This window comes from Brassica napus, chromosome C1 (genome assembly GCF_020379485.1).
Source record: "Brassica napus cultivar Da-Ae chromosome C1, Da-Ae, whole genome shotgun sequence".
Classification (NCBI taxonomy): domain Eukaryota; kingdom Viridiplantae; phylum Streptophyta; class Magnoliopsida; order Brassicales; family Brassicaceae; genus Brassica; species Brassica napus.
In genome coordinates, this window is record NC_063444.1 from 2,572,891 (window position 1) to 2,591,768 (window position 18,878).

The 18,878-nt window shown below is 35.1% G+C and overlaps 5 protein-coding genes and 1 long non-coding RNA gene across 7 annotated transcripts; 1 reads left to right on the plus strand and 5 right to left on the minus strand.

The window, feature by feature from the left end:
* Positions 1–1,568: 1,568 nt before the first annotated feature.
* LOC106438561 (serine/threonine-protein kinase SRK2E) lies at positions 1,569–4,388 on the minus strand. The gene is made up of 11 exons (XM_013879759.3): positions 4,003–4,388; positions 3,711–3,897; positions 3,373–3,447; positions 3,174–3,275; positions 3,036–3,089; positions 2,869–2,961; positions 2,664–2,756; positions 2,422–2,526; positions 2,218–2,316; positions 1,942–2,140; positions 1,569–1,857 (listed from the first exon to the last, which is right to left on the minus strand). The coding sequence occupies exons 2-11, from the start codon at positions 3,879–3,881 to the stop codon at positions 1,760–1,762; spliced, it is 1,089 nt and encodes a 362-aa protein (XP_013735213.2). The 5' UTR covers positions 3,882–3,897; positions 4,003–4,388; the 3' UTR covers positions 1,569–1,759.
* A 675-nt stretch (positions 4,389–5,063) lies between these two features.
* On the minus strand, positions 5,064–8,122 carry LOC106438560 (armadillo repeat-containing protein 6). Its single transcript, XM_013879758.2, has 8 exons — positions 7,737–8,122; positions 7,357–7,638; positions 7,004–7,287; positions 6,773–6,901; positions 6,532–6,654; positions 6,052–6,159; positions 5,679–5,857; positions 5,064–5,583 (listed from the first exon to the last, which is right to left on the minus strand). Exons 1-8 carry the CDS (start codon positions 7,870–7,872, stop codon positions 5,460–5,462), a joined length of 1,365 nt encoding a protein of 454 aa, XP_013735212.2. The 5' UTR covers positions 7,873–8,122; the 3' UTR covers positions 5,064–5,459.
* A 273-nt stretch (positions 8,123–8,395) lies between these two features.
* Positions 8,396–9,878, minus strand: LOC106370861 (E3 ubiquitin-protein ligase RNF170). Its single transcript, XM_013810854.3, has 5 exons — positions 9,550–9,878; positions 9,249–9,445; positions 9,073–9,171; positions 8,846–8,897; positions 8,396–8,690 (listed from the first exon to the last, which is right to left on the minus strand). The coding sequence occupies exons 1-5, from the start codon at positions 9,803–9,805 to the stop codon at positions 8,551–8,553; spliced, it is 744 nt and encodes a 247-aa protein (XP_013666308.2). The 5' UTR covers positions 9,806–9,878; the 3' UTR covers positions 8,396–8,550.
* Positions 9,879–10,091: 213 nt separating this feature from the next.
* Positions 10,092–11,310, minus strand: LOC106443754 (zinc finger SWIM domain-containing protein 7). Of its 2 annotated transcripts, XM_013885308.3 has the most exons (6): positions 11,151–11,310; positions 11,046–11,067; positions 10,923–10,949; positions 10,707–10,812; positions 10,511–10,618; positions 10,092–10,433 (listed from the first exon to the last, which is right to left on the minus strand). In XM_013885308.3, the coding sequence occupies exons 1-6, from the start codon at positions 11,209–11,211 to the stop codon at positions 10,332–10,334; spliced, it is 426 nt and encodes a 141-aa protein (XP_013740762.1). In that variant the 5' UTR covers positions 11,212–11,310; the 3' UTR covers positions 10,092–10,331. The 2 variants fall into 2 exon arrangements, with proteins under 2 accessions (XP_013740762.1, XP_013740763.1); XM_013885309.3 differs by lacking the exon at positions 10,923–10,949 and having other exon boundaries at positions 11,151–11,309.
* Positions 11,311–11,671: 361 nt separating this feature from the next.
* Positions 11,672–12,584, minus strand: LOC106438559 (40S ribosomal protein S29). Its single transcript, XM_013879757.3, has 3 exons — positions 12,356–12,584; positions 11,926–12,025; positions 11,672–11,820 (listed from the first exon to the last, which is right to left on the minus strand). The coding sequence occupies exons 1-3, from the start codon at positions 12,553–12,555 to the stop codon at positions 11,812–11,814; spliced, it is 309 nt and encodes a 102-aa protein (XP_013735211.2). The 5' UTR covers positions 12,556–12,584; the 3' UTR covers positions 11,672–11,811.
* Positions 12,585–16,980: 4,396 nt separating this feature from the next.
* On the plus strand, positions 16,981–18,853 carry LOC106394790. Its single transcript, XR_001279007.3, has 3 exons — positions 16,981–17,429; positions 17,535–17,659; positions 17,814–18,853. It is a non-coding gene; the product is annotated as an uncharacterized LOC106394790 (long non-coding RNA).
* The last annotated feature ends 25 nt before the right edge of the window (positions 18,854–18,878 follow it).

Genomic DNA, 18,878 nt, shown 5'->3' on the forward strand with positions numbered 1-18,878 from the left:
ATATTATAGTTTCTCTTTTAAAAATATTTTTTGTTGTTCTTAACAGTATCTCAAAATATTTCTTCTCTATTATGTAGGTCCAATTTAATTTAACTTCCATATATAAATTTCAAATTTAGAAATACAACCAGAAATTATGTCGGTAAGTTCCATATATTCACTAAAGCTAATAATATAAAATCTTTGTAACTACTTAATAATGATATAGTTTAATTTTACATAGAATTATTAGTATGCATTGATATATATTCAGTTATCATTTATAAAATGAAAAATAAAAATTCTATTTTATTTTTATATATTTTTATAATAATCATAAATCATATTAAAATAAACTATTATATTGAACTAAATATGATAAATTATATTAAATTGATAAATTTATAAATTTGCTTTCACAAATATAAATATTTATGTTAAAAATATAATATGATGATAGAACAGCTTAATATTGGTAAACTATATAATACATGTGTAAAAAAATGACATATCTTAAATTTTTTTATATACAATAATATATTATCTAAAATGAATAAACGTAAAAATATTGCTTAAAGAAAATTCAGTTTTGAAGGACGGTGGATCAGAATTTAGTATAAATTAAACACAAAATAATTTTCAGATATGTTTTTTCATGCATATATTATTTTTTCAGTAACTAAATGTAAATACAATAAGAAGCGATAAATGCATGTGACGATTTTAAACAATTGATTAATTATAACATATAAACTATGAAATTATTGTATTTGAAATAGTTATATAAATATTTAAATATATGATTAACGTTAAAAATATATATCACCAATGATCTAAAATAATATCTATGTATATATTTTGGAAATAATATTGCGCAGATCAAGATCAAGATCTGGTATGAAAATAATTACTGCAGATACCTACCCATATTTGATTGGTTTAAAAGCTTTAAATAGGTTGAAATGTTGGAAAAAAAGGTTTGGAACAAATTTAATGTAAAAAGAAGAGAGAGTGGGACCACCTTACTATTCAGCAAAGGTTAATAGAAAAGCGACAAGTAGTATACATTTAAGGGCAACAGTATTTCTAGTTGTTTTCGATAATCTTAGTTAGAACCTAATATTAAAAAAATAGATCAATTTACTCAATTCTGATTTCATATCTAATTTCAGCTTAATTATTTATCTATTTTTCAAAGTAAGTAACCTTAAATTTTGCATTACCCTTGTTTCTAGACTAAAACAGGTTTCGTTTTTTTCTCTCCATGTCAAGTAACTTAAAGAAAAAAACTCTCTAAACGGTTAATATTATTAACATATGTAATTACTGTAGATACCTACCCATATTTGATTGGTTTAAAAGCTTTAAATAGGTTCGAAATGTTGGAAAAAAAGGTTTGGAACAAATTTAATGTAAAAAGAAGAGAGAGTGGGACCACCTTACCATTCAGCAAAGGTTAATAGAAAAGCGACAAGTAGTATACATTTAAGGGCAACAGTATAGTAGTGGCCCTTGTCTAGTTATCTTATCTTTCTGTAATCATGTTCTTTTCCTAACATTGATGTCTGTAGATAAAATACTGACTGATATAACGAAACTTTTTTTTTTCATTTCAAATTTAGTTTAGAAACACTAATATTTTTGCAGGAAGGTCTCTTTTGCATGTCAAAGATTCAAACTGTGACCATTGTGACAAAGTTAGGGCCACTTACAACAAAGCAGACAAGTACACATTGTTATTCTTGTTCATGTTTGTATCAGAAACCATAGCGAGACCGCATCACATTGCGTACACAATCTCTCCGCTACTGTCGATGTCAAGATCATCCAAGTCGCTTTCTAGATCTTCCTCCATTTCCTCATCTATATCCATGCTTCCTGTGTTTGTCCCCATTGTTGAGAACTCAAGATAAACAAGAAAATTGATTATTATTATTAGTGTTTTGTGTTGTTTCGCTTTACCTGTGCGATAATGGTTTAGACTCTGAGTGCCAGCAGGAGGAACAGTTGCTTCTGCAATGATCTGCATGATCTCTTCAATGCTTTGACCCGGTTGATCCGATTCATCAAACTGGCTATTCATTGTGTCATCGTTCATGATATCTGCTGGTAGATTCTTCAGAAACCATTCATGGTTCCTTATTTCAGGAATTGATATCCTCTGAAAGAAACAAACAAAGAGAAAAGCTAAACAAAATCACATACAAAACGTGGGTTACAAGTTATCTATGCACATACCTTAGCAGGATCAGCAACGAATATTCTGGAGATCAAGTGGCGACATTCAGGAGATATGTGAACATAATCAGGAATAGCGTACTGAACATTCAGGATTCTCTGAGAAAGCAACAGAACATAATCTTTAGCTAGCTATATATATATTGGAAGATAAACATTTTTTTTACAAATAATAGAAGCCATGAAGGAAGAAAGCTCTCTCACATGGATAGTTTTCCTAAAATTCTTAGGCTCTTCAGGATCTTCAAAAGGATATGCTCCAACAAGCATTACATAGAGAGTTACTCCACATGACCAAACATCTGCAACCTGATGAGTTATGATGCATTTGACCAATTCAAACCATTAAAGTATCAAGATAGTCTCTGTTGCTATACTAAGATTTGTATAATTTAGCAAAAATAAAAAAGATTTGTATAATATAATTGTTAGTATTGGAGGGTTACCTTGCCATCATATTCTTTCTTTAGCAAAACCTCAGGAGCGATATAAGCAGGGGTTCCAACAGTTGATTTTGGCTGTGAATGTAACACTGAGGACTGAAAACAACAAGTGCATACACAAAGTTATTGCAAGACAGAATCTAGGAGAAGACCAAAAACTTTATACATGAATGATATATTATTATGTGTTTTGACAAAGAAAAAATACCTTGGAATATCCAAAATCACATATTTTTAGACGAGGTGCAGGGCTACCATCTAGTAACGTATTCTCCAGCTTCAAATCTCTGTGACACACTTGCTATAACATCAAAGTGAAATCACATGAGAGTTTGATTTTAACAGAGGATCTAAACTAGATCATTTTCTCATTACCATAGCATGACAGTAACTAACTCCTGAAATGAGTTGCTGGAAGAAAAACCTCGCCTACACGGTAATAATCAATACGTTAATCTCAACATTTTGAATCTTGAATTAAAAAAAAAAAATGCTCTAATCAAGAAGACAAACCTCGTCTTCACTGAAACGGCCTGCACTGCATATACGCTCAAAGAGTTCTCCTCCAGCTGCATATTCCATAACAATGGCCAAATGTGTTGGTGCTAATACGACCTGGAACCAAACATGAGACTTTTAACATATGTATAAAGGAGACAATAAAACTCTCTTTGTGATTTGATTTTGAAGAGAGAGAGAGTTAAAGACAAACCTCTTTGAATCTTACGATATTGGGATGTCTTAAGGACCTGTGGTTAATTATCTCCCTTTTTACATTTTCATCTATCTGTAAAAAACAATAGAAAAAAAAATCAAAGAAATCGCTTGACCAATAATAATCATTCGAATTATGAAAATCCATATCAGAAAAAAGTAAATGAAGATGATGTAACAACTATGTTGATGATTTTCTATGTTAGCATCAATGATCATAATCATTTCATAACCATAACTAACGCTTCATTCATTCACATAAGCAATCAAACACACAAAGTGGATTTTTTAAAAAAAAATCAAGAAACCAGAGGAATTGAGAAAAAAAACACCAACCTTCTCACCTCTCTCGATGTATTTGACAGCAACAAGCTCGTTACTTAGCTTGTCTCTCATCAATCTTGCAACTCCGAAATTACCGGAGCCAATATCTTTAACGAGCTCGTACCTGTCGCTGTCGTGCATGATCGGCAAATCCATTGGCCCACTCACTGCTGGTCGATCCATGTTTATGTTCCTTTGTCTGTATGTTAGCTCAAAGTTGTTTCAAGTGAAGGTTAGAGCAGGTTTTTGGGAGATATCTAACAGAGACTCAGTCTAAACTGTACATCTGAAGAAATGAGCTAACCTGACGTGGAGGAATTGAGCCGTTGAGGTTGAGAAAGGGTAGTAGGTGACGATGATGATGAAGTTTATGGGTGTGTGAAAGAGACTTTTTGAGACACGTGAAATCTCTAACCAACAACACAAGTGGGTTTCTTGAGATCTTTTTGTTCCTTTGTTTGATCCCTGTCTTTCTTTTATGTTTTTTTCCAATTCGAAGATGATTATGAAGAAGAAGAAGAAAGGGTTCGTGATGGTAAACTATGTTTCTCTCTCTATCAGTTCTTGTTATAAAGCAGCTCTCTGTTCTGTCTAAACCACAGCTTGAAGGAAAGATGTACAGGAGAGAGAGATAAAACAGAGTTTTTCACAATTCCTGAATTGTTGGAATGTGATTTGTTAAAAAATATGGGAGATAGTATTCAATGACGGAACTAACCTTCTTTTCACTTTGTTAAATATGATACATTGAACTAAATATAGCTAATACAAATTTTACACACAAAAAATTTACATAGATTTATTATCTTTTATATCACATCCCTATGATTAAGTACTATAAGTGTGAAAATAATAAATTATTGTAACAAAATATAGCTTTAATGGTTAAAAATATAATAATAATAATCTAAACGTTTAAATGAGTATTAAATGAATAAAAGTGTTACATATGTATCTAGCTAACCAATGAACAACATAATTATTTTAGGTTTATCTATAAGTTTTGTATGAACCCGAAGCTTAGCTGATGAGATAATACATAGTCGCATTAACAACCTTATATAATCATGGAAGCCGCTAGCCCCTATGTTTTTTTTGTTTCTTGAACATTTCCCAATGTATTCTGAGGTCAATATGTCCCCAAATGTATTTTAATCTAAAATATAGAAAAGACTTTCCTCTTTGGTATATAAAAAGTATTTTTGCATTAAAGAGAAGAAAATAAAATAATAAAGGTTGCCACATTTGTCGAGATATTGTTGGCTAATTTGTCCGATCTCCACCTAAAAGTAGAAGCCGATAGAGATGCATTCATCATAGGCCCATTCCCCCCTAATATTATAATAGTGTGAATGGGTCTCCACATGACGCAAGATTATTTAAATCTTATAAAAATATATTTCCGTACAATAATATTCCGAATACACTCTTCTAGAGAGGTGAAGGTTGGTGACAGCAGAGAAGAGACTTTAGCAATACAAGAAAAGTAGAGCACATAAAAGAAGTGTTCATAAGACTCGTTGTTTAAAGTTTCCCATTTTACTACATGATCAGCTATTCCAACAATACAATCGACGCAAAAGTTTTAACTTGGAATGTTCTTTCTACCCAAAAGCTGAACTCAATGATGGAAATTTGATTTAAAAATGGATCATCCCTCTTTGCTTGAATGACAAATAGGAAAAGGGAAGAAACGATTGGTACCAAACTTCATCAAAACTTTGTAGTTTGCATGAATGTAGCAATGGCAGAACATTGGCCTTAGCAATTGTAGTTATCAAGGCCAAGGTCTCTCAGTGCATCAGTTGCAGAGGCTCTGCATATCTCATTGTTGGCCTTAGCACTCCTTATCAGCTTCTCAATTCCATTGGCAAGCAGAATTTTTCTGTAATGCGTTCAACAGAAGCTGATCTGATCAGAGTTTCTGCGATATGTGTGTATATTGTTGGATTTTAAAAAATTGAAAATATAACTTTTTACCTGTTCTCTGCATTTCTCACAGCAATGTTCCTTATCATGTTGCAAGCGTTTCTCTGCATCTGAGCCGCTGCTGGAAACCTCTTCATAGCTTGGATCGCCAGATCACCAGCTCCAGCTTCAATAGCACTGGCTGCGTGGTCTGGTGATCTCAGACATATTATAGAGATTATCGACATGACCTGAACAAACCATAAGGATTATGCACTCAGACAATAGTATACTGGCTACCAAAAAAAAAAAAACTCTTTACTCGGCATAACGTTCTTATCTATTCTAGTGTAACACTGGCACAGATCTGACCCGTAGTCACAACTTGGCGTTGCATAAATTTTGTGATGGAGCCTAATGTAGTAAGAGGTTCTGGTTTACTTACCTCTTGTACGACTAGAGGATCGTCCGAGAATCGTTGTGCGAGTTTGATTAGCTTGTCTAGTCCCCGCTTCTCAACTATGGTATTCTTATTAGAGTCACTTCCTGCCAACTAGAGATTCAAGTACACATTTAGACAAACATTTCTTACGCGTGATTGCAATAATAATCTACAACAGTCATTCTAGACTTTGGAAAATTTAAAATTCGGAAAACATGCATTAATAACTCCTCTGCTCCTGGGAAAAAAATTAAGAACATACGCCACTGTCTAATAGTGGTGGCAAAAACTCAAACTCTACAATTCAAAGCAGAATAATCAATAATTGAAAGGCGTTCAATACTATAGAAGCAGCTTGGAGGAGGACTATGAACACTTAAAGACTTTCAATACTATAGAGACAGCTTGGAGGAGGAGTATGAACAATTAAAGGCGTTCAAGATTATAGAGGCACGTTGTAGAGCAGTTTAGAAGCTAACACACCTTGGACAACAGGGAACAGCATGTCTTAGCAGCAGTATTGTTGCCTTGTTCACCGCTATCATCAATACACCTAAGAAGTGTGTCTATTCCACCACTTTCAGCAATAGATTTACATATTTCATCCTGTTTACAGAAAAATAAATGTGCGTAAGGTATTACAACAAGAAACAAAATGATGAATACACAGTGACTAACCAGTTAAACGTTATGAAAGAGAGATTTATACTAGCATACAACTTACGTTTACAGCAATTGATTTTAACGCAATACTTGCTGAGACCAAGCTATCCGAGCCAATCCCTGCCTGTAATGCTTCCGTGAGGGCTCTTGCAATCCCTAATTTGGCAAAAGTCCGCGCATAACCATAAACCTAAAAACATATGACTATTAGCTATTTTCTAATGAAATAAAGATAACACTTTCTAGTTGTTGTAATATGTGCTTTTAACACGTGAGTATGAATCCTACTTACTTGGGAAGCAACCACACGGTTGTCATCTGGGGTCAAAAGAACACGAATTGCATCATACAAAGCTCTAATGGTGATTTTACTCTCACGATTCAGCACTTTCAGAATAAGCTCATCCACTTTCAGCTCCATGAATATCTCCTTCACAACTTCATTACCAGTCGCAGCAGCAGCAACAACAGCAAAGCCAGCATCTAAAGAATCAGAATCCGAGCCGGAGTCTCTTATAAGATCAACCACAATCCTCGGTCCAGAAGCGTTCCTAAACGCCTCCGTGCTCTGAATGTCTGCAATTAGATAGTCACATGATCAACAAAAAAAGGAATAAACACTAATTCAAGAACGTAAAGCCATACCATGGATCAACGCAGCCAAAGCTTTCAAACACGGAACAACAATGCAGTTACTTCTAGAGTCTATCTTGATTTTGGAGCAAATCGAGCATGTTAGCTCCACGGCACCATGCTTCGTAGCAATCGCCACGTTCCCTGACTCTTGGCTGCTGCAAAGCTCGTTGAGCTTGACTAACAAACTCGAAATCTCATCCAAATCATCATCGACCTCTTTGAGTCTATCTAAACAAGCAATCACTGGATTGTCCTTGACGCTGCTCTCTCCTGGAACACAAGTGATGATCCCTGCAGCACATAGCAAACAAAGAAAGAATCATTTTATAAATACAAGTAGAGATCCAGCTCTAGAGTAAGGGAAGTGAAAGCGAAAAGAGGTTACGGACCGGAGAGATCGACGCCTTGGAGCTTGAGTGTGTGGAGAGCGTCTTCGAGAGCTTCGGAAGGTTCCATTCCTAGATCTTCCACGTTTTCCTTGACGAGATCGTCGAATGCCTCCTGAGATATCGCTCGAGTAGCCATTCTTCCTTGCTCCGCCTCTACGATTCGTCGGGTAATGTAGAAATCGCCGTGTAGATAGATCGGAGAAAAGGATTTGATTCAAAATTGTGTTTGGGAGTAGAAAGGGTGTTGCGATAAAACGGCGCGTTTTTGTAGTATCTGCGTTACATCGTCTCGAGAACTTCCAGACGACGACGTTGTATGCGTCGTCACAGTTGGGATAAACGACGTCGTTCGTTTCTAGCATCTGCGTTACATTCTCGAGTGACGACGTTTAGGCGTCACAGTTGGGATAAACAACGTCGTTTTGTAGCATCTACGTTACATCGTCTCGAGAATTTCCAACCGAGTCGTCACAGTTGGGATAAACGACGTCGTTTGTGGCATCTGCGTTACATCGTCCAGAGAATCCAGACGACGACGTTTTAACCGTCACTACACTACTGTTTTTTTAATCTTTGTATTGTTTGATAATAGACGTTTTAACCGTCACTACACTACTGTTTTTTTTTTAATCTTTGTATTGTTTGATAATAGACGAATATACTCGATATGATTTTGCTTATGGACAGTAAAACTGCACAAAAAACAAATGGTTTTCTATGATCTCTACCAAACCTATCCACAATGAACAAACGTTTGCTTTCTTTTTCACATGTTAATACAACACATTAGTCTGTTAAAGCTTTCCTTTGATCTCTATTCTGGTTCAAGTTCTGCAGCTGCAACATGCCTAACCCGCTGAGCAAGACGTCTCCTCCTATATACCCCCACCAAGCGCAGAATCAGGATCATTGCAATAGCACTGAACTCGAACACCGTCACTATTCTGAACCCTCCTGTACAAAACGGTGAACATAAGTCTTTTAGAAAAAGGGTTTGTAGTCGCATGAACTTCGATTCTAATCACACAATCTCAAATTGATATAAGGGTTCCAAATGATTCTTGCAGAGGCATATGCCACGAGAATCTCAATCTTGTGAGGCAACTTACCCGTTGGGATGAAGTTAAACTCGGTGGCAGTGTAGAGGGTACTCATCAACATCTACAACACCAGAAGAAAACTTAGTTTCTCATCCTTCTATATTAGAACAGATACAAAGTTGTTACTCCTACGATAATCATAGAGATTGAGCTGTGTAGTTGGTCTTGTTTTGCTCATTAGTACAGACAACGAATAACAAACAAGATGGAAAAACCAAGGTTAAAAAGTTCTTAACTGCAAAGATGCGAACTTCGTTAAAATGCAGGTTGGTAGTATCTGGATCCATAATGTGCCACACCATTCTCTTCATTAACAAAGGCAGCTCCTGCACTTTCTGAAACATTTTGAACAATAATGGTTTTTGTCAAAGCCAAAACACTCATGAGAATATGAATCAAATCCATTAATTACCTGAAGAAAGCCAGTTAAACCTCCAACAAAGAGACGGTTATACCTACGGATCTTCACAAGAACCTCCTTCACCTCTGGCTCTTGGCGATGTTGCAAGGACGCTTCCGGTGACAGCTTCGTGATGTGACGAACACACATGGGACACTTGCAAGGCCTTGATACCGCAGCGTAGTTCCAGTACTGCAAGATGCAGCTTCCTGTAATGTAAACACAACAACAACTAATAACTAATCAACAAACAAACGATATTGGACTCAGAAAATTTTTATTAAGGAAGAAGTTAAAGATCAAAAGACTTAACCGCAATACCAATGGCCACAATCTCCTCGACACGGAACCGTGAAGGAGCCGAAGCAGATCGGGCAACAATCATCCTCTGGAGGCGTCTCGCTCTGTATCTTCCTCCTCTCTCCGCCATTATCCCTTTCGATCTTCCTCTCCTCTGCTGCCGTCACGGCTCCGTCAGCGAGCACGACGGCGTTCGACGCCTCCTCCGGCTCGCTAAGGCCATGAGTTTCCGTCGCCACGGCGTTTACCTCGTCGGTTTTCACCTCCATTCTCTCTCTCTCTCCGTTTCGTCACGTTCTTGGAAGATTCTTGTTTTACGAACTGAGTAAATTAGATTAATTTCAATAGCTTATTATTTCAAAGCGTGTTTAGAGGCAAATGACCGATGTACCCTCGGTATTTTCGGTAAGATAAAGGTAAGTTAGAATGTCAGATTCATTCAAGTATGTGTTTAATACAAGTGGTTAATTTAGGTAAATTAGTCTAACTAGACCCAAATCAAATTAAGGAACATACCAAATTTGATTAATTTAATCTAGCTAGACCCAAATCAAATTAAGGAACATATCAAATTTAAACCATACACACTGAATTTTAAGAAAAACAAACTTTCGTTCTCAAAAATAAAGACAATAAATTGAAGAAAAAAAACTATTCCATAATTGGTGGGATTAAGCTCTTAATTTTCTTGTGACATTGATTTTTTTGCCACATGAGGTTGCTAGCACGAATACTTGTGTATTCTTCAGACATAACTTTGCAGCACAATTGCACAAATACATTGCATGGAAAGATTCAGATCTTTGAAAGCATCACGGCAAGCTGCTCATCTGATACCTCAATCTCGCTGTATGTACCCAAAGAAGAAGCCATCCTCGCAGCCAATTGATGCTTACACTTTGCCAAAAGCAACAAGTAGAAAAAAAGTCAGTAGCAGTACTAAAATTCAAAACTCTGATGATTAAGAATCTTACACATTGTTGCTCTCCTCTGCTAACAACATCATAGAAGAAAGAATAACATCCACAGTAATCTCCTGGGAAGCAGAGATACTCTTCTCTCTTTTGAGACTCTCCCACAACCTGAACACACCACAAACAAACAATAAACCGATGTTCTTTGACACCGACTCAACGGCTTTTACAAGGGACGTGTTGATTGTGAGAAGACCTGAAAGATAGATCTTCCACTGGGTAAGCCAGAGATTTTCTTAACGCCTCTCTTGTCGATTATTCTGGTCGCTTTTTCAAGATTCTTACCAAACAACAAATGCAAGCTGAGTTTCCAAACAATACACTTCAATGTTCCATCTCAAAATCGCCATTACATTTTTTTTTAAAAGGCTTTGATAAGTTTCAGAGTTATGTTCAAAACTAAAACTCTAACCAGTAGTATCCTCCACATGCCAAAAGACTGAGCAAAATCAATACAAAATTACACAATAACCAGACTTAATTAATATCTGTCTTTTTTCAAGAATAAGAGGGAACTGGAAACAGGAGAACTGACATTGAGAGCTGTTCTTCAGTTACTGCCAAAATTCAAGGAAAAAAAAATTCGTAAACGAGAAAAAGCAAAGAGTGAAGAAGTAAAAATGGTGATGATGAAAGTAACCTGAGCCGGTAGATTCGATGTTCGACCAGACGGCGTCTGCGACCAGAACAGTGACGCTCATCTTTCCTCGGGAGAGTGACGATTGAAGATTGAGCGTCTTCTGAGAGCTGCTCAATTCTTACTCAAAACCGTTTCCATTTGCATCATTGGTTATTTTTGGTTTGGTTCAGTTTGTTTAAATGTTGAGTGTCCAATTACTTCGGTTTGGGTAAGAATTGAGCTTTCGGTTTGGTTTGGTTCAATTATTTTTGGTTTGGTTCAGTTTGTTTAAGCCTTCGGTTTCTCGGTTTACAAAATGAACCAACTGAAAGATCGGTTTGATTATCGACAAATATGGTTAAACTTTTGGTCTATATTTCCAATTTTTCTTCCAAATAATTTACTTGTATGATTAGCTGTTGGCTATGCTTCATGCGTCTCATTTACGGGTTTCTCGTTGCTGCTACTATCATCTAATAATCAACCAATACTGAGACAAAATAAAGAGTAAACTGCAAGATTAAATCATAACCAAATTGAAGTAGAGAACCAAGATTTTTGATAAAAGCTTAGATGTTAAACGACAGAATCATAAAACATTTATAAGATCCAGTACAACATAAAATATCAAAATCTTTTAGAGAAAACAAACGACTTCAACAGCATAAGCAACTCCAGATCTTTAACGGTACTGCAAAAAAAAAAGAAACAAGATAAACGTTCGTTATGTTTGCAATGAAAGTGAGAAAGACACAACGAGAGTAAATCATGTTGTATATCATTAACATCTTTTTACCTTGATGAATCCGATTTCCTTGGCGTTGCTACGGAAGCACTGTCTACAGCAGTTAAGTCCATACTTCCTGATTAGCCCATGCGAGTTTCCGCACACACGGCTACACAAACCAAAGCTCATTTAATTAGATTTCTCAATATCACATCAACACAAACTATAACTACAAAACAAGGTAACTGCTACATCGTAAGTAAAACATTAAACGTTCGCAACTTTCAAAAATTAGGTATGGATGAGAAATGTAACAGAACTAAGTCTGAAACGAAACCTCTCTCACATAACTATCAGCATTCGAAGCTAAAATTCAAGACCAGTGAGACCAGACAAAGAGGAATAAACAAATACATACGAGCCTCTTTATTTCTTCAAAACTAAAACAGATCGAAGAAACAATACAAAATGAGAGAGGAGAAGAAAAGGTCGTTCTTACCAGGTGCGGGAACCAGGCCCGTACTTCTTGGGGTGAGAGTTCCAGATCGCAGCGAAACCCATGGTTTTCGAATGCTCAGGCTTGAGAAGCGAGAAGACGAAGATGAACGGCGTGAAAACACTCGAAAACCCTAAATTTCGTAGGCGACGCAACACACATAATCGACTTATATAAGTGCGAATGGACCTCAATTCCCCCATTTAGGTTAAAAGATGGGCCTAGTTATCAGGCCCAGTATCAAATTAATAAGAAGATTATAAAATACATGTTGTCCAAGAGTTTTAGTCAGAGATGTCGACCGAAGCCCGCAGTCTGAATCCGCGACCCTAAAAATTATCGGGCTTGAGCTTAGTTTGATAAGCCCAAAAATAAATCGGGTTTTTTGGGCTAAGTCTATTTGGACTTTGGTCATTTTGGAATAGGACCGGTTCGAAAACCTGAAAATTTCTATTTTAGTTTAAATATTAGCATTCATGCAATCAAAACCATTATTAGTATTGATATATTATTTTAATATTTTTGATACAAACTCTAGTAAAACAAATATGAAAGTTGGTAATGCACCTTATTGTTTGTTTATTACAAATGTCACATTTAAAATTTGCCAATGCACCTTCTTCTTTTATAACATGTTTTTTTCAACATACAAAGTCTGAAACGTTCGACCATGTTTATCGTAAAAAAAAATTTCTTATATATTTAATTTTAATTTATATTTGATTATTTCAATCTTATTAAATTTGGTTAGTTTATAATATGTTTTAAAGCATATGAAAAAGTAAAACGTAAATACATAGGAAAAGTAAACATTTTTTATAAAGAAAAAAAGTTTAAACTCATTTAATATTTTAAAACATAAAGTTGAAACTGATTTTTTTATGAAAATTCACATGTATTAAAACAATAGAGGTGACAATGACAAATTACTTTTTGGGTGAATTTGTAAGATAACCATAATAGAAAAAAAATTAAGAATATAGTCATCTCTTGGTAATTGTGTCAATTGATTACATAAGTGGACATTTTTCTCTTTTTCAGCGCGTGAGCACGAACACAACACACCGGATAAGAAAGACTATTCTAATGTGTATATAGAATAGATAAGCAATGTAGAGAAGGGAGAGGGAGAGGGAGAGGGAGAGGGAGGGAGGGAGGGAGGGAGAGAGAGAGAGAGAGAGAGAACCTATACTATATGTTTATGATATTATAGATTTAAAACCGCGTTAATGGAATATTTTATAAAATTTATAAAATATAAATTTGTTTTGAAAGTTTCAAAACATTTTATGTATAGAAAAAAATCAATGTTTTTAATATGTAAAATACAAAGTTTAATAAGTGTTGTAACAGGAGTTGAAATCAATTAAAAATAGAAGGGAAAAACATATTTGTAAGAAGAAAAAAAAATGTTCAAGTAAGGGCATCTGTATTGGGAGTCCCTTAAGGCATCCCTTAGGGGAAAAGTGTGGGAACCGAGGAAGAAAGAGAAGGGAAAAGCCCTTAATTAAGGGCTATCCCTTACTCTTCAATGACCAAAAAAAAAAAAAAAAAAGCAAAACAAGGGACTCTCTCTCCCTCTCTCTTCGTCCCACCAATAAAGATGCTCTAAATGTTGTAAGGGTAATATGGTAATTATCACACAAATATCTTAGCCTAAGAGTTGTTATGTGTAGAACATTAATTTTGGTGTTTGTTATGTATATGTGTTCAAATTTTCTTTATTTTTTTATAAGCATAAACCCCAAAAAGTTTTATAGTCCTGGACCGGACTTTAAATTTTTAAGTCCAAAATATTTTCGGACCAGACCGGACTGGGCCCCTACTTTTAGTAGATATGAACTATTTTCTATTTAAACGGCATAACAAATCTAACGAGATCTGCTTTACTCATAGCCCAACTACTTAGAGCATAGTAATGTATAAATCCTGGGGGGCGGGGGGGGAGTACATTAGTACTAGCAACGACTATTGTCGTCCTTAGTTTTCTAATAAAACATAAAACATAGTTTTATTTTTGTCTGACCAAGCAAATAGTAATTTAGTTCTTAATTAAGAGAATTTGTTGCCTGGGGGGGGGGGGGGGGTTGTAGTACATTAGTACTAGCAACGACTATTGTCGTCCTTTGTCTGACTAAGCAAATAGTGATTTAGTTCTTAAGAGAATTTGTTGCAGAAAAATGGGTTCTTACAAGAATTTTAACTCAGACCAACGAATTTACATTTTATCCTAAATCTTTTTTTCTCACTAAACTACTACTGTTTGATTTAGAGAAAATCCGTTTATAAGAAATAGAGGGAAGCAATAGAGAAAGAGATGCATGTTCATCCTCCATCTCCATTAGGGGTGCGACGAAGCTAGTATCGCGAAACCCAAAAAATGTAAATATATTAGAGGCTAGTCTCCAATAGCGGAGACAGTAAATTCTTTTACATGGATCAGTTTAATAACAAATGTAATTTATAAAAATCAATAAGCTAAATATCTCAGATTTTCTTATATAACAAAAATAATTTTTATTTTCATATGGATCATATCACCATTCTGATACTATGCTAGCTCCGCCACTGGTAGTGTCTGATGATTCTCTTTCTTTGGAATTATAGAATCACTAAGTCCTCACAAATTCATTTCCTGTTCAAAAGCATCATACATGTTAATGTTAAATACCAACTGTTAGAATTATATTAAGTGAGTAAACTTAAACATGATAAATGTAGAAATGTCATTCATTTTCCTACCAAAAAAAAAAAGAAATGTCATTCATTTTGATTAAAGTTGAGTAATATTCGCATAATGAGATCCATTGAAACAAGTGTGTATTTTGTGATATAAAGATCAAAATATTTGTTAAATATTCCTTCTATTAGCTCAAATTAATAATAGACCCTACTTACATTATCGCCTGAACTAAATGTAAAAAATTCTAAAATAAGAAATATATAGGTTTATCAAGGCTAAGTGTTTGCCAAATGTTAATGGACGAAGATCGAGTAGCTAAATCGACAAGGTTTAGAAAACCAGTGTATACATAGTTACATATATAAACTCCAAAATAATTTATATAGCCCTCGTACGTTTTTATCAACTTGTTGTTTGCATAGGGCCTAAACATGGTTTTTTTTTCCCTAGCTAAAATAAATCTTATGCAATTCCATATGTATAATGGTGCAATGTGATGTTTCATTAAGTATTCTAATAAAATAAATAAAAACTTGCTCAATCAAAAAATGTATCTAGAACAATACAAAAGGTTTAAATTCAGTACCACTGTCTAAAAACTGTTATTTGCTAATACTTGTTTCCAAAAATGCTACTGTATCCAAAATTGAGCGTCATCCATTGTAAAAATAATCACAAAATATTAATAAGATACTAATCTTCAAATAAAACCATATAGTGTGGGGTACATTTCAGTACAGTTGTCAAATTATTTCTGATTGGTATTCTATGCGATTGGAAATCTTAAAAACTTGTAAAAAACAATCAAAGTATTAGAAGAAGTTAATTAAGAAAACGACAGAAAAAATATATACCGTGCCTTTTCATAAATATATATATATACTGGGTAATAACCAGGCAATAGTGACATCTGGTGTCAAATGATAAAAAAATATATATATATATATTAGTAGTGTATAACTGTTACCTCTATACAAATGATTTTTATAACCTGTGCATAGTTTTGCTTAAGTCTCCAACTACAAGGAGATGGAAACTGAAAATGACTTTTCCCGTTCTCCATTTTGTAGTTCGATTTTTTTTTTGTCGAATATATCATTCAATTAAAACACACAGAGTTTTCTCCTTAGCTGTTAGCATAAAAAAATCATAAATACATATATTTTATATATATTAAACCAAAGTCAATTATAATTTAATAGGAGATGAAAATCCAAAGTCAATTTCTATAGTTTAACAAGTTACAAAAACACCATGCCAGTATATAGAATAAGTTGATGATGAATATCCACTGCAAAACCATATATTTTGTAAGATGCTGTTTAATGTATTTTCTAAAGTTAATATGAACCATGTCGTTGTAAGCAAAATTCTTATATACTAGAAAATACATTATCTTACCGACTATTTCAATAGGATTGGCATAAAACTTTGGACAAAGGTTGTGAACACAATCAGTTTTAAAAAAAAGATTATGAACACTTGATCAGCTTTCGAAGATCCCAGTTCGGGCCATTAAACGAAAAGCATAAAAACGTACTTAACTATATATAAATTACAGGTATATTAACTACAAAAAAAAATCATAATAGACACTCGTCTGGTCTTTGATTTGATCAAAAAAATTCTAATGTATATATCATTTCTTATATCCGTTGAATAATTCAAGTGTTATTTGTTGCCTGTAGGTAGACTATATTGTTATCGTTCCTTTTTTTGTCTTACATCAATCAATGCACCAAACGTCGAAGTATAATAAAAAGAAGTGACGAATGAACGAGGCGGACGCAAACCGTAACAAAAGTTCTAATGCGATATTAAAGATTCTGATAATAATCGTATAGTTAAGTATAAACAAATCAAGAAGCCATAGAAAAAGAAGAGGAGCAAAAAACTTTTATTATTAGATGGTCTTATAATGCCAATCTTTATATATAAAAGAAGCTTTGTTTCTCTCCCAGATATGCCAACAAGGATGCCAGCACAACAATTCATGAGCTCCTGTTGTGACACGTATGAAACTCATCGTTTCATTTAACTGAATCATGATGGGCTTTAATCTGTTCCGGTGGGTTTCATTATTCAGACAGAACTGACCAGCCCGATAGAGAGATACCAGTTCCTTCGTGAAGCCATCTTCGAAAACTAGGGTTTCATCTTCTTCTAACAATGGAGATTCAGCATGTCTTTATTGACGAAGCGGCGTGAAGAGAATCTTTGTGTGGAGTCGTTAGCGTCGAATCGTCTTCCGTTCATCCCCTCTAAGACGTTACGAGATCTCTTAATTAATGGTCTTTAAGGAACATCTTAACTCCATCGATGCATATCAAGCACGACGATCCATTCCATGATAATTATCACAGTTCTAGGCGGTGATTGTCCATTTATAAAAAAGTAATCCTGCATCCCTTTCTCATCATCCTCACTTTTGGTGATAAACCAAAGAACTTATTTGTAGAATTATGGCTAACACATTTGTTCTTCTTGGTGATTTGAAAGCCGGTCTCTATTTTTCCACCATCTTAGTGCGGCTGCTGAGATTCTGGTGGTGCGGCTGGGAACCTAGGAACTCCAGACGCGGTGGGGAATTGATGGGTGCGGACATGTTTCTACTTGATGCTAAGGTTATTCCGATCTTAAAACTCATAATCATAATATTTTTGCAGTATTCCGGCGTTCACATTCATAAGTGTGAAACTCTATAATTTTGATTTTCATCGAGTCTCTTTGAATGATATATTACGGAACTGTTTGTTGATGCTCAATATTATTTCACAGTTTATAAGGTAACCGTCATGCCAGCCACATTGAATGTTCACCGCCACTTCAGGCAACGTCTGACGGCTGATTAAATGTTAACACTGAGAGGGTTTGATGTGGTTCCGTGCAATAAGAACTTCAGGCTGTCCGATTCTCTTCTGGCGATTTGGTTCAGAAGACAAGACACAACCTGTGAAGATCAGTCCATGTTCTCTTTTGCGTTACAATGCAGAAGAAGTTTCATAGGCAGAAGCAAGGAATAAATTCAAAACTATCTAGCCTGTGGCGAGAAAGGAACATCCGTTTGTTGGGTCACAAGCAAGAAGCATCGGCCTTATAATGTTCCCAGCAAAATTTGAAGCTGTTAACAGTAACGGGAAACAGGGAAGGCAAACCAAGCGCTTACGGTTACCAGCAGAACCTCTGATGAATGTTCAGACAAGAGTAACTCAGGGCTAGCTCCTCTTCAGCTAGACGCAATAGCAGCTTAGAATCACACGACATTCACCCTTTTATAGAGTGTTGTCTGAAGCATCAGGGTCGTGCAGCTCAATGGGTTTTCTTCAGCGGTTGGTTTGATGGGTCTGAAGAGAGGACAGCACCGATAACAATTCATGATGATGATGATGCCATTGTCAAGGTCTACAAGTGATAGCTACGATGCTTCTGGTGGAGAAGACTGTAATCAGTTTACTTATAGAAACATCCGCAAATCAAGATACGAAGTACAATGATAATCACAGAATTCTTGAGGCATTCTTTGATATATGGCTGGTCGTCTCATGCAAATGGATTGGTCAAGAAAAGTCTTTAACATTCACAGAAATAATATTTATGGAACTCTTGCAGTGTTTGCAAGGAACGAGAAGCATCTGTTGGGAAAAAACAGGGGAAGCCTTTTGTGTATTCCTAAGATTTTTATTGTTCAAATGCTTCTTTTGTTGGTGTCCGTTGTTGGCCACCATCTGAAATGTTCTATCTCTTGACGTAACGATGTTATTTGTTTTGTTGCGTAGAGACCTTTAATCTTTTGGTGTTATGAAATCCTTTTATTATTTGCCAGAAATCTCTTAGTTTATTACA